Source organism: Adiantum capillus-veneris, chromosome 7 (assembly GCF_014529385.1).
Source record: "Adiantum capillus-veneris isolate H3 chromosome 7, ASM1452938v2, whole genome shotgun sequence".
Taxonomy (NCBI): Eukaryota; Viridiplantae; Streptophyta; class Polypodiopsida; order Polypodiales; family Pteridaceae; genus Adiantum; species Adiantum capillus-veneris.
In genome coordinates, this window is record NC_140937.1 from 82,898,366 (window position 1) to 82,924,259 (window position 25,894).

General features: G+C 44.3%; 1 protein-coding gene across 7 annotated transcripts in view; it reads left to right on the forward strand.

Annotated features, from left to right (window-relative positions):
- Nucleotides 1-25,894, forward strand: part of LOC147454129 (Tetratricopeptide repeat (TPR)-like superfamily protein) — a 131,576-nt gene that overhangs the window by 58,080 nt on the left and 47,602 nt on the right. For all 7 annotated transcript variants that reach the window (XR_015188594.1, XR_015188595.1, XM_086516141.1 and 4 more), the window contains exon 8: nt 24,890-25,036. Coding sequence is in view for 5 of the 7 variants with exons in the window: in XM_086516141.1 (XP_086372267.1) it covers nt 24,890-25,036 (147 nt within the window). In the remaining 2 variants the exon portion in view is untranslated. The remainder of the gene's footprint in view (nt 1-24,889; nt 25,037-25,894) is intronic.

Here is a 25,894-nt window from a genome sequence, read left to right on the forward strand (position 1 = left end):
AGCTTGCCTTCTCCCTTGTTTGATGTAGCGCGACGATTTGCTCTCGCGCATCTCTCTCCCCCCTTTGCACATATGGTAATGCCCCACTAGTTGGGCTTCTCAGTTGATGATGTACAGTTTTAGGGGTTTTATGCGCGTTTGCCAAGGCAAGAGCCTTCTGAACAAGTACTAGATCAGTTGATTGCTAATCTCCCACAAGTACACACAGTTCCATTGTGAGGGATTGCGAAATTTGAGAGTTTTCTCGTGTGAAAGTTTGTCCGATTCAAAGGGGAACTGTCCCATTGTGTTCGGAAGCACTTGAGACACGCGTAGACGTGTTCGCTCCGCCCAAAACGATCCAAAACAGAAAATTACAGCCTGCTGCATTTTTCTGCAGGTTTAGGGTTCCACACCTAAATTGCAGGACATCGCCCGGGGAGCCTCGGGATGCTTAAGCAGGGCTTTGGGCACTTGACAATGACAAAACATGGAATTGTAGTACGCTGAAATTGACATGCAGCTTACTGGAAAGCTTCCAAATTGCAAGGGAAACTGTCCTTGACGTGTACTTTTGACCTTCAGGGGTTTTTGTGCAGCCATGGATAGGTTTGGATAGCTTGGTGACAGTTAGGTGAAAGTGTTCGGATCGTCTACTAAAAGGGGCGCTAGTCGTTGGGGCCTACAAGGTGTCGCTGTTTGCTTGGAAGCACTCTAGCTCCCAGGCCGTGCTTTCTGTGAAGTGTTAGTTCCAGTCACATGTTTATTTGCGAAGTGTCTCTATGTCGTAAAGTTTTTCAAGTAGAGATTTGGGTGAAGCATAAGTCTACCGCCCTACGGGCCGGTTTCACTTAGTAAGCGTGACGAGATGTACACATCATTGAAGGCTGAGATGCAGGCGATTGTGAGGGCAGAAGTGAATGTAATGGAATGTCCGATACAAAAAAGATTAGAGGACGCACTCCTGGAAATAAAAAAATGGAAGAACGCATAAATGAAAAGGATGCATTGATTGAAGCACTTAAGGGAGGCCTTACAACTTGCAAAAGTACGTCCGCAAAGGAGAGAGGAAACCAACCCTTAATGATAAAGGAGCTCGAAAGCATTAAGGAGTAGGTGAAAACTCTATGGGAAGAGGAAGAGCAGAAGACTCGAAGAACCTCTTCATGGGCGTAGCACCTATGCAAAACACAAGAGAAGATTGATGAAGCTGAATAGTCGATCAAGGACGCAAAGAAGGGAAAGGATAAGATGCCTGAAGCCAACCAACATCCAGTATCATCAATATTACAATTGAGGAGGAGCAAAAGAGAAAGACTAGAGCCCTCCATGTGCGTGTTACAGGTTTCAAAGACACTGGAAAAATAGAAGAAGTGCAAGAGCTCTTGAAGCGCATGTGTATTTTTTAACCCACACACACAAGGGGCTTGGAGAGTTAGCAAGGAGGGAAGTGATGAGAAAGGAAGGCCCAAGGAAAGAGCCCTCATTATACGTTTCCCTACGCTGGAAGATAGGAAGAAATTCCTGAAGAAGAGACCAACACTCAAGCAAACTGGGATATTTTTGGATAATGACCTCACTCGAACACAAGTAGTACACATGCAAGAGCTCATGCCACAGATCAAGGCGGCGAGGGAGAAAGGGAAAATTGCTTTCTACACGGGAGGGAGAGTAGTGATGTTGGATAAACTCATCGCATGACGGTGCGAGTCCTATGGGACTAGCCTTCAAATGGCAGCATGGAATTGTAATGGATCAATGAAGGTAGATGTAGGCACATTTGAGGATAGCTTTAAGGGAAGAGATATTAATTTTTAATCGGAAACGCATCAGACTCTTGGCGGCACATTACCTAGAGTGACGGGATACCATTGGGAGAATACTTGTAGGCAATATGTGACATCTATGAATACAGGATTGGGGTTAGGAGGTGTGGAATCCTATTCAGGGAGGAGCTTCAACCCCTCATTCGTATTGTTCGGAGAGATCAGCAGGCAAAATATATGTGGGTCAGAGTGAGAGCGGAGACAAGGAGGCCACTCTACATTGCAATATGCTATCTTGCCTCCAACACACCTCATTATGCATCGCCCAGGGGGTGTTGGAATTAGGGGTGCAGAGAAACGCACACAACTTGGAGAAGACGAAGCAAGCTCAAGGCACACAAATGAGAGTATATTACTTAGTGTGCAATGGAAAGATAGATAGCCGTAGATTGAATGGGCGTATATACAATGCGCGGGGAAAAAACCTCCTAAAGAGGGAAAAAATGCCCCGGCGGTCCTAGTGTGTTCACACACATCACTACCACATGTATATGGTAACAAATCCCCCCTGGAGTGATGCGGTGAACGAGAGCTGGCACATGAATAAAGAGAAGTGCCATTCCTTGAGGACATGATCAGTCCACAAAGGGGAGTAAGCCCAAAGCTTTGCAGAAAGCTTCGAACTTCTCACGAGACAATACCGTTGTGAAAAGATTTGCAAGGTTGTCTTGTGTTGGCACATAAGCCAAGCTGATCTCTCCTGTTGAGAGCCTCTCCCTGACATAGTGGTAATGCACCTCAATGTGCTTTGTGCGAGCATGAAAAACTCGGTTCCTCGCAACTGCCAATGCGCTCCGACTGTCAGTGTAGGTAGTGTTGGCAGTGTCCTGTCCAACACCCAAATCAGCCATCAGGTGTCTGAGCCATACACACTCAACCGTAGCTGTGAAGACTGCCCTGTACTTAGCCTCACAACTCAAAGTGGCCATAGTAGGTTGCTTCTTGCTCAACCATGATATACATGAACTGCCAAGCATGAAACAAAAACCACTTGTGGACACTCGCGTGTCAAAACACCAGCCCAATCTGAGTCCGAAAAAGCATGTAAGTTTGGCGGCAATGATCTCCTCTTGGGATGAAACAAGCCAAGATATAAAGTGCCACTAAGGTAGCGAAAAATCCTCTTGACAGCTTGCCAATGCTTAGACCCTGGGCTATGCATAAATCTGTTGACCCGTGAGACTGCAAACTGAATATCTGGCCTTGTATTGCATACATAAATGAGGCACCCAACAATAGTTTGGTAAAGAGTGAAATCAGCAGGATCGCCATCATCATATAGACTCAACTTCAAGCCTGTTTCCATGGGAGTGGCAATAGGTTTGCAATCCTCAAGTCCAAACTTACATAGCAATGTCTCCATGTAACTTTTCTGACACGCAATGTCTCTATGTAACTTTTCTGACACAAGGCAATACCACCATCACACTGCTTAAACTATATGCCCAAATAATGATGCAACAACCCCAAATCTTTCATCTTGAAAGTAGCATTCAAATCAGCCTTAAATTCAGCAATGTGTGCCTCATTTGGTCCAATGATTAGCAAATCGTCCACATAAAGAACAACAATGAGAAGTACATCGCCCTCACGCTTGACATACAACGTGCTTTCTGTTGGATTGTTACGAAAGCCTCGTTTGACCAAATGAGTGTCAACTTTCTTATACCAAGCACAATGAGATTGCTTCAACCCATACAAAGCCTTCTTACATTTGCACACTTTGTCCTCTTGTCCTTTCTTGACAAAACCGCGAGGCTGCGTTACATGAAACTTCCTCAAAATGTCCCCATTCAAGAAAGTATTAACAATGTATGATTGATATACATCCCAACCAAAATGAGCTGCCAATGCACAGAAAAGGCACAGTAATCGTATGACAAGTGGGAGCAAAAGTCTCTTCATAATCTATGCCTTTTTGCTTTGCATAACCCTTTGCAACAAGTTGAGCCTTATGGCAATCGATCTCACTATCCGGCTTGTGTTTCAACTTGTAAAACCACTTCGTACCAATGGCCTTTGTGAGGATTCTAGGTACTAATCCTTTATTAAGTACTTAAATTCATGATTAAGACTTAAGAAATTGAACTGAACTCAAAGAAAGACTCAGAAGACTCTGTGTTTGATTGATTGATTGAAAGTGTGATACAAGGGCTCCTTATATAGGAGAAGAAGAGACATAAATGAAAAGACACGTCTCATGATGAAGAGACGCGACTTTAGACGTAAAGACACATCCTTTTGGCGAAGAGCTGCAACCATTGGGCAAAGAGTCGTACCCGTAGATCAAAGGGGTGTGACCAGTCGTGGAAGGAGTGTGGCTTTTGGCGAAGAGGCACGTCTCTTGGGTGAAGGGGTGTGACCATTTAAGCGGAGGGGTCCTCCTTGGCATGGCACTTCGCGTATCTGCAACTAGGAGTAGATGTAATAATGTTAACATAGTCACACTCGTGACAGCCTTTTTGCTAGGAGGCAAATCACATAAAGTCCATGTGTCATTTTCTATATGTGCATCATATTCTGATTGCATGGCAGCCATCCAATTTTCTGAATTTTGTGCTTCATCAAAAGACAGAGGTTCCTCAACATCATGTAAGCTAGACACATCCAAAGCATAACAATCTGATACATAAGATGCATGGCAAGAGCCTGAACGAGTACGACTAGACAAAGGTGCATTTAATTTACTGTCACGCAATGTATGCACCAGCCATTTTGGCATACCTCTAGCCTGCTCATTTTCAGCCTTTTCCTCATCAAGTACATCATGTATATCTGCATCAGTAATAGGCTGATTTGTAACATTTTCGGAAACCCCCATAGGCTGTACATTTGCCTCATTGGAATTTACATTTGAACTTCCACCACTGAAAAGAGACAACAAAGTGTCATAAATGTCCTGTGAGCTTACATTACTATCTCTAGTACATGACAGCAAGGGATGAACAGAATCTTCCACAAACACTACATCCCGTGAAACCAAAATATGCTTTCTTTGCGGATGATACAACCTGTAACTTTTGCTTTCAACACTATAACCAACAAAAATACATTCGACAGCCTTATCATCCAATTTTATGTGCTGTGTTTGTGCCACTAAAGCATATGCCAAAGAGCCAAAAACACGCTTGTGCTCAATAGAAGGCTTTCTATCATGCCGTGCTTCATATGGAATCATAGACTGCAACGCTTTCGTAGGACACCTGTTGAGTACATAAGTGGCACACATGATAGCCTCGAGTCAAAACAAATGTGGTAAAGCTTGACTCTTGACCATACATCTTGCCATTTCCGTAAGAGACCTGTTTTTCCTCTAAGCAACACTATTTTGTTGAGGTGTATATGGCACTGTACATTGGTGTTTTATCCCACGACTAGCCAGAAATGCATTAAATTCATGAGACATATACTCCCCCTCTCGATCGGAATGGAGGGTGCCCATAGTACATTTCGAGAAATTTTCAGCCATAGCCAGAAATTGTTTGAAGCACATAAAAACTTCGGACTTTGCTCTAAGCAGAAATACCCATGCATGCCTCGAGTAATCATCAATGAATGTCACGAAGTACCGGTTATTGCCCAAGGACTGAGTTTGCATAGGCCCACAAAGATCACTATGCACAAGTTGCAACTTGCATGTTGCCCTAACTGAACTATCCTTTGGAAACTTAGAACGTTGCATTTTACCCAAAATATAGCCTTCACAAACATGTTTGACAGGTGCTTCAAGAGGCGGGAAAGAAGCAACCATATCAGATTTTTGCAAACGCAGCAAACTGGCAAAATTCAGATGCTCAAAACGTGCATGCCACAGTTTTGCATCTGAAACAACCCTTGAATCTGCAACTGCATTTGCAAAATTTCGTCCACATTTGTCATACAAAGTGAGCTTATACAGTCCAGGATACAAAACGCCAGATACAACAATTTCATGACCAAAACTGAGATCATGAACTATATATCTGTCATTCATAATTTGATTACAAGTCCAAGTCTAGCAAGTGCAGATACAGACAAACGATTCTTGTTGATCCCAGCTACATAAAGTGCATCAACAAGTGTGAAAGAACTGCCATTTGCAGCAATAAGCACAATCTTTCCAACCCTCTGAACTGGCATTGTTGGCACAAGTGACTGAATTCCCACGAGGGACAAACTCAAGAGAGGTGAACAATTCACGATGTGAGGTAATGTGCTTTGTAGCACCATTGTGGAAATACCGCACATGTGAATTTGCAGCAACTGACATGCATGCATCATGGATAGCAAGATTGTAAGTGCACTCTGTACTAAAAGCCCATTCTGCATATCACAGAAGACTCAACAATGGCTGCATTTGTAGTGGAACCAGCATTTGCAGTGGAACCACCCTCTTTCTTCTTAGCCTCTTTGGCCTTCAACTTAGGACACTGCTTGATCAAGCGATCATTAGCTTTACAGTAATGGCAACGCATCTTCTTTTTGCCCTTATCACCAGAATTTCCAGAAGAATTGATGCGAGCAGAAGCATTAGGAACAAAAGTTTTGCCACTCGTAGCAGAACCATAAGAAGTGGTTGCATTGCTGCTACTACCCTTTCTTTGAGAAGCAATAAAAGCCTGTTCAATTGCACGCTGCCTAGTCATGTTTTTTATGGAAAGTGACTCTTGCAACACCAATGTGCATAGTGCATCAAACTTGACAACTTCAGGATGTCCTTGGGTCATATGTCTCCAAGTACGAGCAGAAATCTGGTAAGAATCTGGTAAGACATCAAGAACAGTCTGCACAAGGGAACTGTTTGAAATGACTTCACTTGCAGAAATAAGTTTCTCATTGATATCCTTGACACCAGCAAGGAAAGTGTCCATATCATCTTCCTCATGCATAATCTTCGATTCCAGCTCTTTACGCAGCAAAGCAATTTTAGCCTCATTGCGGCTTGCATAAAGACGTGCTAGAATATCCGAAGCCTGTTTTGCAGATTTCGCTGAACGAATGTGAGGAGTAATGGTGCGCTTCACAGACAACACAATCTTCGCACGAGCTTGTGCATCCTTTACATCCCAACGAGCTTGTTTTGCCGTAGGCAAAACAACTCTGATAGCAGCAATCCTTGCAGCAAGACCTGCAACATCCTCAACATCGCCTACATCCTCACAACCAGGACGTACATCAATGCCTTGCACAATATTCCAGACGCCCTTTGACGCAAGAACATGTTGCATCATGTAAGCCCACATAGGGGTAATTGTCCCCATCCAATCTGTCCTCAACAACAAAGATCTTGAACACGTCTGTGTTGTTGTCAGGCATGAAAAATGCTTGCACCTGATGTGAAAACTGCCCAAAATGAGAAGAAATTGAGTGAGACCAGCACATGCTATATAGCACAACCCGCAGCAGACTGTATGGGATCTGTTATGTAGTAATTGGCGCTGGCAGAAATTCTGCACAAAATGACGAAATTGCTTGCACGAATCTGGCTGTAGTGAAAACAGAGGTGGAAATGAGCCCGAATCAGAAATTTGAGCCAAAGCTGACAGAAATGGAAAACTCCCATATGTCCTGAACCAATAACAAGTTCAGGATAGAGAAATATGGGAGTTTTCGAGGCTCAACCCAATTTCGTACCCTCTATTCAGGACTTTACAGTTGGGCCCAGGCTTGATGCCCTCCTTATGTTTAGTGTCTCATTCCAGTTCAGCATAGCTCGATTGGTACAAACATTTATGCATGCCCGATACACTTTTACTCTGGAGATTGATTCTGCCTACATAGATGGTATCTATAGACGCTTGACCTGGGGAGACCTCCAGGGGAGCTCACTTATATATTGACAGAGACTCTAGAGGATGCATTAGCAGAGGCATATCCACACACTGAGCCTGGGCAACGACGACGTTCTGGGAGCATTCCCCAGAATAGCTGGTATGATGAGGAGTGCAAAGAGAACAGAGCCCGACTTTAGAGGGAGGTATTTCTAGGAGTCATTACTCGCATGCAGTGATCGATTGCTTCTCGGCATTTGGTACGACGGAAGAAGAGGGCGTTTCTAGCTTGACTAAAGGAGGATTTATATTAGTTGTTTTTGAGCCAACGTTCAGGGGTGGCATTGCGACTCTTTCCATGAGCACTCTGCCCGATTAATCATCACTTCTACAGAGGTATTGGGTTAGTATGCGTCATCCCTCTACACAGTCTCGAGGTATCCACCTCTTCTAGATCCGCCAGAGCCATGCTTACCACACATGTGCTTTCTTTACCGTCGAGATGGTACAGAAAGCCATTGATAGGATGAAGACCAAGAGAGCATATGATCACAACGGCATGGTAGCGTAGCATTTTATACATGGGAGAGATCTGCTTGTAGAGCTTCTAGCGGTGATGTTCAAGCGTGCCATGTGCGAGGGCCTACCTGATACTTGGAGTTTGTCCACTATTGTATCCATCTTCAAGTTAGGGGACCCTACGAAGCCTGGGAACTACCTCACCATCATGATTGGCCACACATTGGCACGGATGTACGCATCCATCCTTGAGCAACAGTAGAGTAGATGGGCAGAGAGAGAGGGTGTACGGGCATCAGGACAAGTGGGTTTCAGGAGAGGTTTCTTTACTCTTGATCATATTCTGACACTAAAAGCCATTAGTGAGGAGGGGAGATCATGTGGGAGACGGCTCTATTGTTGCTTTGTGGATTTCCGCAAAGCCTTGATATAGTGTCCAAAGCTAGATTGATGCGCAGACTGCAGGAGATGGGGGTACCCAAAGAGTTGGTTGGGGGGATCATGGCTCTATTCAAGTCAGTAGTGGGGCATGTAAGCACTCCAGAGGGGATTTCTGATTTGGTTCACTCCACTATTGGGGTGAAACAGGGCTGCCCTCTATCCCCTACACTATTTGGCATGTATGTGGATGAGGTTGGTGACTACATTCAGAGGGATGGTGATAGACGAGCATAGTTGGCAGGGACATGGATCCCACTATTGTTATATGCTGATGATATTGTGTCGATTTCTAACTCCCAGAGGGGATGCATCGTTATTTAGATTCTTTGTACACATTTGCCCACGATAGTGGATTGTCTGTTAACTTGGGGAAAACCAAGGTTATGGTGTTTAACAGCACACCACAGTGGGTGAGGTGGTCACACCCACTTTTACATATGGCCAGGAGACGGTGGAGTATACTGATGCATACACCTATCTTGGGGTAGTCTTTAGTGGATCGGTGTTTTCATGAGGAGAGCAGCAAAGACTAGATTGACGAGAGCCTATGCAGCCTTGGGAGGATCAGAGAAGATGTGTTCGCAGGTCCAATTTCAGGAACCTTGAACAAAGCTGTGGCTTTTTGACACTCTAGTGGCTTCAACTATGCTTTATGGGTTCAGATTTGGGAACCCTCAGTGGATCACCGTGGCAAATTTGGTAGCATTGATGGATGGAAACGTATGGAGAGGCCTCTAGGCTCTATGATCTCTCGGCTGATTCGGGCTAAGGCCTCAGTGCCACATGTGATTATTTGAGCTGAGCTAGCTCCCCCCCCCCCCCCCCCCCCCCCCCCCCCCCCCCCCCACCCACCCCCCAATTGTAATTGACACCCTTACTAAATCAGTTTCCTTTATGCATCATGTATGAGACCTTCCCAGAGACAGATATGCTAGGCTAGCCCTTGAGTCATCCCAATTGCTAGCGCTATAGGGGGACACAACATGCTGGTATGGGCAGATGACATCATGGTTTTAGTCACATGGCTTCAACATGGATAGAGTCATTCCAGTACTACTTGGATGCACCCTCCCTTTCTCTCATGCGGACATAGGTCACTAGACTTATACGTGAGGATTTGATTCAACTAGATACCAAAAGCACATGGATAGAACCGACACAAGTTGGGCACGAAGACGACTTTCTATAGAGAGCATCTTCTCCAACTAACGAAGGATGGATATGTGATCAGACCAACCTAATGGACACTCATTTATCCTATGGTTTTAGTCACATGGCTTCAACATGGATAGAGTCATTCCAATACTCCTTGGATGCACCCTCCCTTTCTCTCATGCGGACATAGGTCTCTAGACTTATACGTCAAGATTTGATTCAACTAGATACCAAAAGCACATGGATAGAACCGACACAAGTTGGGCACGAAGACGACTTTCTATAGAGAGCATCTTCTCCAACTAACGAAGGATGGATATGTGATCAGACCGGCCTAATAGACACTCATTTATCCTATGGGATACGATGTGCTATTGATCAGATGCGCACATCATCGCATCAGCTAGAGATTGAGACCGGCAAATTTAGGAGGGTGTCAATAGAGGCCAGGATATGCCAATTGTGTCATATAGAGCCAGAGACAGATTTACATCACATTTGTCATTGTCCGGTATACTATGAGATACGAGGCCGCTTTCACTCTCTATTCAAAGAGGGCTTTGGACCGTTGGTTAGAGTCATGAGATATCAGGATTAGAGATGTCTTGGGTTGTTTTTGCTAGAGTTGTGCAGACACAGGGAGAGTCTCTTGAGGAGACCGGGCAGTGGGAGACATTTACAGAGGGAGATCACTGACTTCTTTACAGCAGGGACTCAGCAGCCAGATGAGCATGCCTCACAAAAGACTTCAGAGCTCACTTATACGAGAGGTATATTAGTGGACAAAGCCACTGAGCACGAAGGATCTAGCAAGTTTCTGGAAAGCTCTAGCAAGTTGAAGAAGGATCCAGAAGGTTCTAGAAGAACTAGAAGGATCAAGAAGACTCTAGAAGTTTCTAACCTCCTCAAGAAGAACCTAGAAAGTCCTAACCTCCTCAAGTAACCTCCTCAAGCACTAGTATAAATAGGGGTCTTGGGCCACAAGCCCCTCAATGTTGCCAACACCAATTGTGAGGCTCTTATGAGGAAAGCCCTCTTCTAGTTCTTGTCTTATGTTCAAGTCTTGTCCTTGCAATCAAGCCTTGTCTTGTATTCAAGTCATGTAATCAGAGTCTTGTATCTAGCTCTCTTTATAAAGTATTAAGTCTTGTAATCAAGATTAAGTTTATCATCAAGTCCCAAGTTCTTGTACATTGTGAGCGCCTCCACTTGCTCTCTTCTAGCTGTATACGCGCTCATAACAGTTTGGCAAGTCCACCATCTCTGTCACAAAAATACGGAAGCGTAAACTGACGTTTAATTGCACTTCAAATACTCAAGAGAATTAGAGGGAGAGAAAACTTGACACTCCATTGGGGACCAGAAGATGGGCTGGTCCCCCCCCCCCCCATAAAGAGTATATCTTTATTACTAAGAGAGAATCTTTACAAGCACAGGAACGGGGCTTACGCCCGTCCTCTATTCTTTCTTCTGTTCTGTTCTGACTACTGACTGAGAAAGTGTTTCCACTTTCTTTCTGCTTAGGGGATTTCCCTCTTCTGCGAGACTGGTTGGAAGCTCTCGAAAAGAGAGTCTATCTTCCAAAACAGCTCATCGGAAGCTCTCACAGAGGAGAGTCCATCTTCCCTTATGTGTTGCCTTCATGCTCATTCATTCATGCATCGAACACAAAAAAGAAACAAGCAAAATGCACACGCACATGCTTGTTGTAATTTTCTGCACATAACTTGAAATTCTTACCTATGCACATCCCTACGCCGAAACAGAGGTCTTCTTCGCGATGGAATCGCGCCAAACTTGATGTAGACTTGGGGTAAGGAGAGAGAAGAGAATTTCTATGGCTGATCTGCTGAAAACAGCCCTAATCGAGGTGATTAGGGGCTGAAAACAGAGAATTACAGCAGCCGCACTCTGCTAAGAGAGCGTCTACGGCAGCTTCTCGCGATGAAACTTCACCAGAAGGTGTCTATGACTGTGAGATCCCTTGTTCTTGACAATGGGAGCACAAGGCTACCACATATGTCGCAAGGGGCTGCTCTCAAGCTTCAATGGAGGGCTCCACCGCGTAGAGCACGCTCACATTAGGGGGGGTAGGTGCACTGCCAGCCCTGAAAATGGGGGAGGGGGGGCTCCTAAATAGCCATCAGGGAGAGGGGGCGCTAGGAAGAGAGAGAGGGTAAGAGTGAGAGTGAGAGAGAGTTAGTTTGCATTGGTAAGTGTGCCACTTGGCACACTTACTTTAAAAACTTTAAAACCATTCAACTTTTGACTTTAAAAACTTCTAGCTCATTAATTAAAAATGTGCAACTAACTAACAAATGCTACCAATGATTCTTTTATGAGAACACCAAAGGTCTGCCGGCGCAATGCTGCACTGACACTGCACCGCCTTTACCTATTCACACTTGTCCGGCCGCCTGTCCGGGCACGAACCGTTAAATTTAATTTAACGAAACTTACCCTAAGGCTTTATTAGCTTTATTAGCCTTAGGGTCACTGTTCTAAGGACCCCATCTTATTCATGTGCTTGTACTGACGCGCGTATTTTTCATGAGCCTAAAATCTGAGGCTACTGCTTACCCCTTTCTGAAGACCCGATTTCCCAATCATTAGGGCTTCAGGGTAATTTCTGCTAAGGTCCCTGTGAGGTGTTCTAGCCCGCATTTAGGCTCACCTGAGGCCTTAGAACTGCTAGGTCTATTTTGGTGTGCACACAACTAATTAGATAATTCTTTTTTCGTAAATAAATTAATTATTTACAAAGTCTGACTTAGTTACAATCTCTTAATCTTCTCAAGCCATCATGGAGCCGACGATGGAAGGTGTCATCAACGCATTGCAAAGCATCCAAGCTCAGTTACAAGAACTTCGCGAGAGTAATGCTCAACTTCAAGCAGGGCAACCCGTAATCTTGGGACCGGCATTGCAAAATCTTCAACGTCAAATTCAAGAGCTTCAAGAGACAAGCACACATCAAGCACAAGCTGCAAGATCTAGCTATTCTCAACAACATAAGAAGGAGCCGAAGTTCAGCATGCCTGGAAAATTTGATGGGACTAGATCAAAGTTTAGAGGTTTTCTCCAACAAGTGCGTCTCTTCATTCGAATGCAATGAGAGCGCTATCTAGATGATGCCTCTCAAGTAGGCCTTATTGGGACCCTCCTCTCAGGTACGGGTCTCTCTTGGTTTGCTCCCTTACTTGAAAAAGAATCTCCTCTTCTTCATGACTTTGAAGCTTTTGTGCGGGAGTTCTCTGCAACCTTTGGGGATATTGATAGATCAAGGGTTGCTGAAATCAAACTCAGAAATCTCCGCCAAGGATCAGACCTGCATCCGTCTATGGATCCGAATTTCAACAGCTCACTTGTGATCTGACTTGGCATGAGGAATATTTCATTAGCCAATTTCGGTGGGGATTAAAGTATGACGTAAAAGATCTTTTATTGACTATGCCAAAGGTCCACACACTAAGCGAGTTCATCTCTCAAGCAATAGAATGTGATAATCGACTATTTGAGAGGAGACAAGAGAGGCGTCTTGGGGCACCATTGCGACCCCAAACAGAAGTGACACATAATGGCTACACACCTCAACAAGGCCATGAATCAAGCATTGAGCCCATGCAAATTGATTGAGCACGGTTTCAACCTCTCTCAACCCAGGAGAAGCAAAGGTGACGCATTAATGGCTTATGTATATATTGTGGAGAGTAGGGGCACATAGTTCAACAGTGTCCAAGGAAGAGAAGGATGAAGGTTTATGGTGCAATGGTCTCAACGTGTTCGGAAAACATGGACGTCCAACCCCAATAGAGGTCGACCGGTTGGACAAAATACAAGCAAAAAAAGGTCTCTTTCTTCCCGCTGATTCCACTTCAAGTTTTATGCTACCAGTCAAGATCCATATGCCGGGTAGGCAGATGGATTGTGAAGCATTACTAGATTCAGGCGCAACGGCGTGCTTCATGGACAAAGAATTTGCAAAAGAACAAGGCATACCACTTGTGGAGAAGTCTAATCTAGCAATTGTAGAAGTCATTGATGGTCGTTCCCTCGCTTCATGGGATGTCAGGTATGAAACTCGCCCCATAGAAGTAACATTGCAAGAGCATGTTTCAAGAATAGCGTTCAATATTATACAAAGCCCAAGCAGTCCAATTGTTATTGGGCTACCGTGGCTTGAATGACATAATCCCGACATCGATTGGAGGGCTCGGAGAATTGAACCTCCAAAAGTCCAAAAGAAGAAGGGAAGGCGGAATAGGCCTATTTATCTTGGAGCCAAGGTCTTCATGCGTGCAGCCAAAAAGTATCCAACTTTCCTGATATTTGCAACACCAACCGACACGTCGACAACAAAAATCATGGAGACATTGCCACGTCAATATCAAGATTACAATGATGTTTTTGAGAAGAAGAATGCAGACCTCTTACCGGAGCATCGACCCTATGATTGTGCTATAGAGCTTCAGGAGGGAACCCAACCCCCTTTTGGCCCAATATACAAGCTATCTCAAGATAAATTGGTAGAATTACGGAAAAATATTGATGAGAATCTTGCTAAGGGTTTCATACGGCATTCAAAGTCCCCAGCAGGAGCTCCAATACTCTTTGTAAAAAAAAAGGACGGAACTCTCCGGATGTGCGTGGATTATAGGGGCCTAAACAAGATCACCGTCAAGAATCGTTATCCCCTTTCCTTCATCCCAGAGCTTCTTGAGCGCCTTGGCAAGGCAAGAATATTTACAAAAATAGATCTTCGTGGTGCTTACAACCTAGTTAGAATCAAAGAAGGCGATGAATGGAAGACAGCCTCTCGGACAAGATATGGTCACTTTGAATATACCGTCATGCCATTTGGTCTCACAAATGCCCCAGCTGTTTTTCAATATTTAATGAACAATATCTTTCGGGAGTATTTGGATTATTTTGTGGTAATATATTTGGATGATATCTTGATATTTTCCAAGGATCAAGAAGAGCATGAGCACCATGTACGATTAGTGCTTGAAAAGCTTCGTGCATCAGGGTTATATGCAAAGTTGGAGAAGTCCTCTTTTCATCAATCTAAGGTTGAATTTCTTGGTTATGTAATTTTTGGAAAGGGAATCTCCATGGATCCAAAGAAGGTTCAAACCATCCATTGGGAGACACCCACCTCGGTAAGAGATGTTCAATGTTTCCTCGGATTTGCAAATTGTTATCGTATCTTTATACAGGGATACTCCAAGGTGGTTACAACACTCACAAGGTTGACAAGCCATAATATGTTTGTCTGGGACTCAGAGGCCACGAAAGCATTTCAGACTCTCAAGCAAGCTTTCACGACCGCACCCATTCTAATTCACGCAGACCCTACAAAGTCTTTCATCCTAGAAACAGACGCTTCAGATTTTGCCCTTGACGCTATTCTATCCCAAGTAGGAGAGGATGGTCGAGTACATCCAGTGGCTTTTCATTCCCGCAAGTTCTCAGCTGCAGAAATCAATTATGAAATCCATGACAAAGAGCTCTTAGCAATCATCGACTCCTTCGACACTTGGCGTCACCTACTTGAAGGAGCTCCTCATAAGATCACTGTCTATATAGATCACAAGGATTTGGAATACTTCACGACATCCCGCGTCTTGAATCGTCGCCAAGCCAGGTGGAGTGGTATCTTATAAAGGTTTGATTTTCTTATCTCTTATAGACCCGGTCGTCAACAAGCTAAGCCAAATGCCTTATCAAGAAGATCCTACCTTGCACCTAGAGAAGGCGACGTAGCATTTGATCAACAAGAGTCAGTGATTTTGAAACCTGAGGAGCTTAAGCTAAACGCCACCATGAGCGAAGCTCCTGAAGATTCTACTTTTCTTTCTAAGGTGAAGACGCAAATTGCCAAAGACCCACTTGCTCAGAATATTAGACAAAAACTACAAGGACAAGAGGTTAATGAGGACTTTCAAGAAATTGATGGACTAATTTATTGTAAGGGTCTTCTCTATATTCTGCCAAGACCAACACTCTTGGAGGTACTTCAACAACGGCATGATCTTCCATCAGCAGGGCATTTTGGGGTTAATAAGACAATTGAGCTTCTCTCTCGTGACTTTTGGTGGCCTCAAATGTGGAAGCTTGTCAAGGAGTATGTAGGCGCTTGTGACACTTGAAATAGATTAAAGGCCCCTCGTCATCGTCCTTAAGGGTTACTCCATCCCTTGCCCATTCCAACCAAACCATGATTATCCATCTCCATGGATTTCATTGTAGAGCTACCCTTGTCACAAGGATTTGACTCCATTTTAGTAGTCGTGGATCGGTTTACAAAAATGGCACACTTCATTCCAACCACTAAAACCATCACCAGCGAAGGTATGGCCAAACTCTTTCTACAGCATATCTATCGTTATCACGGATTACCAGATGTCATAGTTTTTGATCGAGGCTCACAATTCATTTCTAGCTTATGGAAAAGCTTACTCAAGCTAATCGGAGTACAAATCAACCTCTCCTCAGCCAATCACCCACAAAGTGATGGACTAACAGAGAGAGTAAATCAAGTTTTGGAGGAGTATCTCCGTTGTACTATCAATTATCACCAGGATAATTGGGTCGAGCTCCTACCGCTAGCAGAATTCTCCTATAATAATAGTTTTCATGCCTCCACTCGTCACACTCCATTCTTTGCTAATTATGGTCAACACCCCAAACAGGATATCCACACACACTATCAAGTCAAGAATCTAGCTGCTATTAATCTTACACAACAATTATCTGCAATTCACGAAGAACTTACAATTCATAGCAAAGAAGCTGAATCCAAGTACAAGGAAAGTGCCGATCTCCATCATGCAGCATCCAAAATACAAAGAAGGGGATAAAGCGCTCCTCCGACGTGATCTGCGTTCATCTTGTCCCTGTCAAAAGCTTGATTATCGCAGGTTTGGCCCGTTTAAAATTATCCGTCAAGTCAATCCAATCACCTATCGACTCCGATTGCCCTCATCCATGAAAATCCATCCGGTCTTTCATGTCTCAGTCCTAGAACCTTGTCACACATCTAAGATCCTAGGAAGAGCCCTACAACCACCTCCTCCAGTTGAGATTCAAGGACATGACGAATATGAGGTCGAGAAAGCATAGTTACCCGGAACGCGGAACGGGAACGGCAACGGGATCCTCGCGGAACGGGGGAACGGCTAGGGGTCTGGAACGGGAACGTCGCGGAACGGGAGGTATAAAAAACACCCAAATAGTGCAATTTTTAGCTCCTTGTGTTTAAATACAAAGAGTATTAGAGTGCTTTGACTCTAATACTCCCAAAAAACTCGTTTTGAAGACCATTCAACCTTGCTATGACTAGAGGATGAGAGAGAGAGAGAGAGAGAGAGAGAGAGAGAGAGAGAGAGAGAGAGAGAGAGAGAGAGTGAGATGGAGAGGGAGAGATTTGAGAGAGTGGGAGGGAGAGGAAGAGAGCTTGAAGGCTTGAAGCCTTGAGCCTTGAGAGAGTGAGTCTTGAGAGGGAGAGATCTTGAGAGTGAGAGGGAGAGAGCTTGAGCCTTGAGGATTAGCTTGTGAAGAGAAAGGGGGAGGGGGGTGCATTTTATGAGTCCTTGAGGCCTTGCACACTTTCAAAAGAAGCCCAAACATTTACTTCAATTTTTTCAATTTTTGCCAAATTTGTTTGTAGCCGTTGGCCGTTCCAGGGGCATTCCGAAACGGTCCGGGGGCGTTTCGGAACGTTCCGGAACGGCCGTTCCGGTTTGCATTGGCCACCCGGAACATCAGACATTCCGAGACGTTCCGGAACGTTCGGGAAGGGAACTGCCCCCCGGAACGCCGGAACGGGGGCTAGGGGGCGTTCCCCGCTAGATTCTCAAGTTTCGCGTGGCAGGTTACAGTACTTGGTGCATTGGAAAGGCTATGATGTTAGTGAATGAACCTGGGAACCAACACACAATCTACAACATGCATCTGTCAGAGTCCAAGAGTTCCATCAACAACATCCATGGAAGCCCAACTCAAGGAACACCACTGCTCCTCGTGGAACTCGTCACTAGAGGAGGGGGTAATGTCATGGATGCTTGGGAGTCAGTCGTTGCCTGCATCATTGCCTATGTCATCGCCTACATCATCGCTAAAAGGCTCTAGAAGAATCTAGAAGGATCTAGAAGATTCTAGAAGTTCTAAAAGTATCAAGGAGATTCTAGAAGTTTCTAGAAGCTTGGAGAAGATTCCGAAAGAATCTAGAAGTTTCTGGAAAGCTCTAGCAAGTTGAAGAAGGATCCAGAAGGTTCTAGAAGAACTAGAAGGATCAAGAAGGTTCTAGAAGATTCTAACCTCCTCAAGAAGAACCTAGAAAGTTCTAACCTCCTCAAGTAACCTCCTCAAGCACTAGTATAAATAGGGGTCTTGGGCCACAAGCCCCTTAGTCTTGCCAACACCAGTTGTGAGGCTCTTATGAGGAAAGCCCTCTTCTAGTTCTTGTCTCATGTTCAAGTCTTGTCCTTGCAATCAAGCCTTGCCTTGTATTCAAGTCATGTAATCAAAGTCTTGTATCTAGCTCTCTTAATAAAGTATTAAGTCTTGTAATCAAGATTAAGTTTATCATCAAGTCCCAAGTTCTTGTACATTGTGAACGCCTCCACTTGCTCTCTTCTAGCTCTATACGCGCTCATAACAATAGGCTCTCAACATGTCCTCTAACGTGCGATTCATCCTCTCAGCTTGTCCATCGGACTCAGGATGGTCAGAAGACGACATGCTCAACTTCATTAGGCTCTCAACATGTCCTCTAACGTGCGATTCATCCTCTCAGCTTGTCCGTCGGACTCAGGATGGTCAAAAGACGACATGCTCAACTTCATTTGAAGATGAGCAAACACATCTTGCAAAAATAGGCCAGTGAACTTAGTATCTCGATTACTGACGATTCTCTCTGGCACACCATACAGCTTATAAAGCTGATTGACAAATAGAATCGCCAACTCATGGATTTATACTGTCGACTTCGTTGGTATAAACTTCGCCATTTTTGTGAGTCTATTAACCACAACCCGAATAGCGTCATTGCCCCGACTAGTATTTGGCAAACCAACGATGAAGTCCATGGAAATACATTGCCACTTGGCATCTGGGATTTCCAATGGATGTAGCAGGCCAGCTTTCCTAAGACGCTCTGCCTTATTGACCTGACACTGAGCGCATGTCTTCACATAGCTCTCTATGTAAGAGCGCATCCTTGGCCAATAGAAATATCGCTTGACCAAAGCCAAAGTTCTTTGAATGCGTGGGTGCCCAGCGCTAGGAACATTGTGGCATTTGCACAAAATCCTTTGTCGAACCTCATCGATTTTCGGCACGCAGACTTTTCCATTTTGAACAATAGTCCATCTCTAATGGAATATTGTCGCTGTCTCGTCTCTTGAGCACGACTCACTTGGGTCTCCGGATCACCCAAGCCTGTACGCGAGTCATGCCCCGCTTTGACCTTGTTCCATATCTTTCCAAAATGGCCATCGGAACACATAGCCCTCGGAGAGAGAGATAGAAGTCCGTCGAGATTTTAGCCATAGACAAGGCATTAACCTTAGGAATCCTGCTGAGTGCATCGGCAACTCGATTGCTGGATCCTTTTCTATAACGGATCTAAAAGTCAAACTCTTGCATAAGCTCAACCCATCTAAGCCTTCCGGCCTCTGAGATCACCTTGATCACATATATAGCGCAAAGAATGATGATCTGTCCATGCAACAAACGTAGAGCCATACAGGTAGTATTGCCATTTTCCTCAAGGCGTGAACTACGGCGTAAAGCTCCTTCTCATATGTCGGATAACGCATCTCAGCGTCAGAAAGTTTCTTACTTTCAAACGCAACAGGACATCCATCCCGGTATAATGCCGCACCAATGGCATAATCACTAGCATCCGTTTGAACCACCTACGTTTTGCTAGGATACACAATGTGCAATATTGGTGCAGTAGTCACCAAGTGCTTTAGTTTCCGAAAGCTCTCGTCGAGACGCTCATTCCAGACAACAGAGGGATTACCTTTACGGTGAGCATCCGAAGTCTTCTGCCCTTTCACCCCTCCTTTTCAAAGTTACGTAAGTTATCCTTTATAAACTTGCAAAAGAATCCAGTAAAGCTTAAAAAGGACTTTACTTGGCGCAAATTCTTCAGAATGGGTCAATTTCGCAGTTTATCCAACTATTTAGGGTCAACGCAAATTCCATCGCGAGTAATGATGTGACCCAAGTACAGAACCTGTTTCTTGAAGAATTCACACTTAGAAGCCTTAGCATGAAGCCTTAGCATAAAGCACTAATGAATCAAACCAAGCAGATGGGACACATTGATAAAAGTCAACATGAGAAGAGTTTGTATCTTTATACATTTCCAAAGCAGCAACAACTAGCAAAACCATTATTTACAGAAATCTGATTACAAAGTGAAACAGATACATGAGGCATGTCGTGCTTAACAAAAACAAGAGAGTGATGTACATAGTCTATATACAATGAGTCTTGTCTATCATAAAACCATGGAATTCCTAAAATAACATTTGCTTGTCCAACGCATGATGTGGAAATCCAGGTTCTCTTTGTAATCAATTAGCTCGAGCGACAAATCTAGAACCATGCGATTCCATACATCCGTATCCTCGCCACGAGTCATCTTCATGCGATACTCATGGTCAATGTCGTGCATCCGCAGGCTCAGTTCCTGCACCAATTTTGCGTCCACAAAATTGTGTGAGCTTCCATTATCAAGGAGTGCGGTCACATTGTGACCATTGATCTTCCCAGGGAAACAGAGAAGATCGTGCTTACCAAACACTTTGGTGCTAAAAGTACAATTAGTGCATGAACTGTGTGCTAAATGATGGATTTCAACTTGAATGACATTAGAGTTACTTGAGATCTCGTGAAGCTGAACCGAAGGACGACCTTGCGGTTTCTGTGTCTTCTTATTCTTGGGACAATCCTTGATTTGGTGATGCGTCTGGTCACATCCAATGCAAGCCCCCTTCTTCAGTGCATCAACAACTGAAGCATTTTTGGCTTTCTTCTTCTCTTGAGAAGATCTCGACCGTGATTTGGACTTATGCTGGAATCGGGATCGCTTCCTCGAAGCACCCTCACCAGATTCATGGTCTGCAATTCTTTTCTTCTCATAATTCTCTCCATTTATCAAATGGAACGTCCTGGCCTTTGATACTGCATCCTCAACGTCAATCGGGGCTTTGTCCATGATTAAGGCCCAACGGTAATCTTCATGTAATCCCAACAGGTACATGTGCACATCGTGCGTAGAATCCACCTTACAGAAGGTGAGCGCTTCTTTAAAAGTTATCGTATACTTATCATCAGACAAAGTTTTCATTGAAAGACTCTGCAGTTTGGCGTAAGCTTTCAAAGGATCTATTTTAGTGAAATCCCTCTTGAATTTCACACAGAAGTTAGCCTATGTCGGTAGGCTTCTCTGTCATGTCGCGCCACCAGGTAAGCGCCCTACTGCGCAAATAGAGAGGAATCGTTTGAATCCTCCGTTCATCATGCTCCCCATGGAGATCAAAATACGTGGTCCACTGATGCAGCCAGTTATTTACAGCCAATTCCGTAGATTCTTTCTCCTCCCCTGAGAAATTTGTAGTTTTGTACGGAATCGTGGCAGTTGGACCACCCTGTGAACACCCAAAAGCAGCAATCTACGTCCGCAATTGCTGGAGATGGGTTTCGCCCTCGGAAATACGCGCAGTCGTCGACTGAGCCATATTTTCCAGAGCGGTAAGTCAGGAACTAAGCCCTTGCACAACCCCTTTGAGAGAGGTCAAGCGAATGTTCGTCTGAACGCTCGCGTTTTTTAGATTGATAACACGTTGATCAAAACTCTAGAAAGTACTTGTAATCCATGTATAGAGAGCATGTGTGAACGGAATTTGAACATTGCCTGGCGCGTTGTCACGGTGCACATCCGAGCTAGAGGAATCCATGACAAAGCGCGTGAGAAACTGGAAGTTTCACACGAAACTTGGCCTGTTCTGCACTTTTCGGTCGTGAAAAGTTGAACTCCGAAGAGTGCCGTGCGTCGGCGTATGCGTCCAAAGGCAAGCAGGTGATGGTGGGAGCGCGGGAGTGCAAGTAGGTGAGAGAGAGAAGGGGTGGAAGAGAAGCAGTAGAGCCAAAAAACTGAGTTTTTTGCAAACTTGTTAGTCTCTGGAAGTGAGTTTTATTAATATACTGCAGGTTTTAGACTTATTAAAAAAAACTTAAGTGTCCTGGCCACCTTAAAATAAAAGGGGCCACTTAATAAAGTACCCAACATATAGCTTTAAAAAGTACTCCAACGCAAAGCTGCCAGCGATAAACGAAATCGAACGCCAGCAGGCGAAAGTGGGCAACAGAGGACACGTGGGGGGGAGAGAAAAATCTTTGCGTGTGCCCGCTTGTGCAAACCACGCGAGAAAGGCCACGCTGGCTTTCTCTGTCTTCTTGCGCAAACTCTCTCTCTCTCTCTTTCCCCCCCCCCCCCCCCCCCCCCCCCCCCCCCCCCCCCCGCAACGCAAGGACTCAAGAGCTCTCTGTTTTTCTTCTATTGTTCTATGCAGATCCAAATAAACACACACATGGAGGTCTGTGTGTGTGTGTGTGTGTGTGTGTGTTGTGTACTTGACACAGAATAGGAGTGCAGAGAGCTTTTGTTCGTTGAATTCAATCTAAAGTCAGCAAAGCAATAAATAAATCACCGATTTTCATAAAAAACCAGCAAAAGCAATAAAAATCCACTGATTTTCAGCACTTCCGCCTACTAAATTGCTGAATTTTGTCAAAAATCAGCGAAAGGTACATTAAATTTCACCTGCAAACATGCTCAAGAGAAGAAAATGATCTATTAAACAGTTATTTCATCAAAAATTACATGAAATGGTGATTATCCGACTCTAACCAGGCTGCAGCCAAGCTGGCTGTGATACCATGAAACGAACTCAGGTAGTGGATCTCTCGGCTACACGGACTGCCTACAGACACGCGTCGGACAGACCACCCGAACATAGCCACCATCCGGAAGCTCCCCTGTGCTGGGGTAGCGTCCGAGGACCTAGGCGTGCACCTGTAAGACGGAGCGTCCCATACCACCCGGCCTCACCTGCTCGAGGTGACCTTGCGCAATCCTAGCCTCGTGGGCTAACCACTGGCACTTTGCGAGTGGGGGTCGATAACTGCAAATGAGGCCTTGGCCTCCCTTTTCTAATAATGGCCAGCCACACCTCCTCGAGGTGACCTTGTGCACTCCTAGCCTCACGGGCTAACCATTGGCACTCTGCGAGTGGGGGTCAATAATTGCAAATGAGGCCTTGGCCTCCCTTTTATAATAATGGCCGGCCACACTAGCCGTGTTCACACTACGTCCGCCCGGACATTGGACGCCCATCCCGACGGCATCTGGGCTAGATCCCCTCTCCTAAGAGCGGGACATAACAACGCGTGTCCAATCGGTGGGTGGGGCCTGGGCCCGGTACGTGATTGGAGGACGATTTCGTGGAGAACTGTCGCGAGACAGATCCGAGATCCATTGGCTGCCCGGTCCTGAGAGGAGGTTTGCTGGCGGTTCTGGATAAGATTATCATCCGATTCTCCCTTTTCTTTGACACTGAGAGGTCACAAGATGGTCCTGGAGTAGGAGCCCATAGACTTGTGTAGCAAGGCGACTCTACCCTTAGGTTGGATTAATGCATGGAAGTACTTGGTGGTGGTGATCGTATTCTTGCCTCTGGTTCCAAGTGTACTTCCGGATGAGAATTGCGTTTTGCAAAATACTATGAACAATAGATATGTCCATCTCAAAACTATTTCTATGAGCTTGAATCACTTACCTTTGGGTCAAGGGTGGCTGTAAAGAAGCATTAGAAAGAGGATGGGGTCTAAGAGGGCCTTTGAACTTGCCATGAGATTATGGAGGTGATGAACATATGGACAAATAGGTGCACACCATCATCTGTGTGCGCAAAGTTTTGGTGTCTAAGAGAGGTCAAAGGATGCACTTCATAACTTCTACATAAAATGTCCGAATTGGGAGTGGAGACTACAGATCTGACATATACATGCTGAGCTCTTTGTGTAGATATTTTTACATGATATCGTTTTTCTTGCTAGATTGCAAAATTCATTTTGGAGGAAGATTTGAATTTAAACTAGCGAGCCGTTCGTTCTCATTTAAATTCAGAAGGTGCCCTTTGATTACCTTCTTATTACTAAAGGTTTGACTCTTAAACTGCCAAATATAATGGCCCTCCCAGACCTCTTTCTCTTCCTAATGGCCTTAGTGTCGAGTAGTGAGATTTCACTTAGTTTGAATAAGAGCTGTAAAATTGGTGCTATGGTTATGTCTCGGAGTGTGAGGGTCCTTGCATGCATCTGCAGGTGTGCATGTATGTGTACAGAGGTACATACACATAGTGTAACTGTTGAGACAAGAGTTTCAATTACCGAAGTCTCCAGTGGCCACTTGTGTAGATAAAATTTTCTGAACTAAAGGGATTTCTAGGCAAAGCAATTCAGGGTGACAAGGAGAGGATGGGACAAGGCATGTGAAAGGTCAGCAAAGGTTGACTAATACATGCTGTTAGACTTGGTGCAGATTTTGTTGGCTTTGTTATTTTGAAAAACAGGGATGCCAAATGTTTTGGCATGTAATGTAGAAACCAAGGTAGCTATCCAATTATCAAATCATTCGAAAATTTACAAAAAACGCAGCTATATTATCTTTCTGTTGGAGATTTTTCTTGAGATGTTTGGACCATATCTGAGGTCCTTTGCTGTTGTTGTTTGGATGATGCCAAGTGCATTTAAATAGAATCACCTGCATATCTGTGCAGAGATTCAATTGGCTATGCAAGTAAATGTCATATTGATGATAAACCCCTACTGATGCACATTTTTCCAGGTTCCCATGGAGTGCAACTTGTGCGTCTAGTTTCAAGCTTAAAAACAGAAAGGAAACTTTTATTTGTTCTTATTCCAGCCAGGGATTTAGTTAGGATTAGACTTCTTTTCTTGTACATTTTATGGTGAGAAATGTCATCTTCAGTCTGTGTTCTGGTCTCATGGGTCATCCCGGCCTGTATGAGACATTAATTTATCTTTCTTTCTTATTGCCTTATATACATGCTTATGTTACTTTTGTGCTGCTTTATTCAACGACCTGTTTTTTTAATCCTTTTCTATCTGTTGCAGTCATTGATAGAACTGCTTGATTGGTTCAATCGTTTCCCAACAATCTTGCAAGGCTGTGAAACAACGATTCAAATGCTTCTTGGCCATTATGCACATTCACTGGGGTGTTTCAATGAGGCATCACTGCATTTTCAAGAAGCAGCAAGGGTAAGAGGCCAATTGTTCTGCATTGCATTTGTTGTACAAGTGACTGGTATGTAATAAAAGCTGCTGGTAGTCAATCATGTCACGGTACATCTATAGCAAGGATGGAATTTATAGCTGATGTAACTGCTTACTTAGCTCACATAGTAATGATTCTTTGGCTATCTGATTAAATGCACTTCTAGTTTGTCTAATAATTTGATGATAGTCCTGTTGATACAAAAGAGCTTGGCCTAAATCTTACTCCTAATTTAGGATTACGTGATTAAACTGGCTCTTAGAGTTTTTAGACTGAAACTAACGAGTGGACGGTATAAAGAGAAGCATTATCTGCAGGCATGAATGCGTCCATGTTATTTCTGTCTATTGCCAACATTACACCTACTGTTCTCACTTGAACCCCAGCTTCATTTTGGGAACGCTTGTGTGTGTAGCTAGGTGGCCATCTTGTCCCTATTCTCATGTTTTGTACAAAATCATTATGGAACATGGCTCGTCTCAGTTGAAGAGTTGTTGAAAATCTGTGTTTCAGCCGATTTAGTACATGGTAAACCAGCTCCCCAGTGTACACCTGCTCCTTTTCCTGTCAGTGGATAACTTTCCAGCCTGCAGTGCCGCCCTGTTTTACTGACCTGCCCCACAACTTCATGCTGTTACGCTACCTGCATACTCAGTCGTCATTGTTTTGAAACGTCTCAGAAAGGTTTCAAAATTTTGGAAATATTTGGTAAGTTTTATGAGTGGAAGGAGTTTCGTGGAAACTATAATACTGGTGGTAGAAGAGCTAGGCGGACAGTTACATATGACTGTCTGCCTCCTAGCAAATACGTCTCGTTGTCTGCCTCCTAGTAACATTGTATG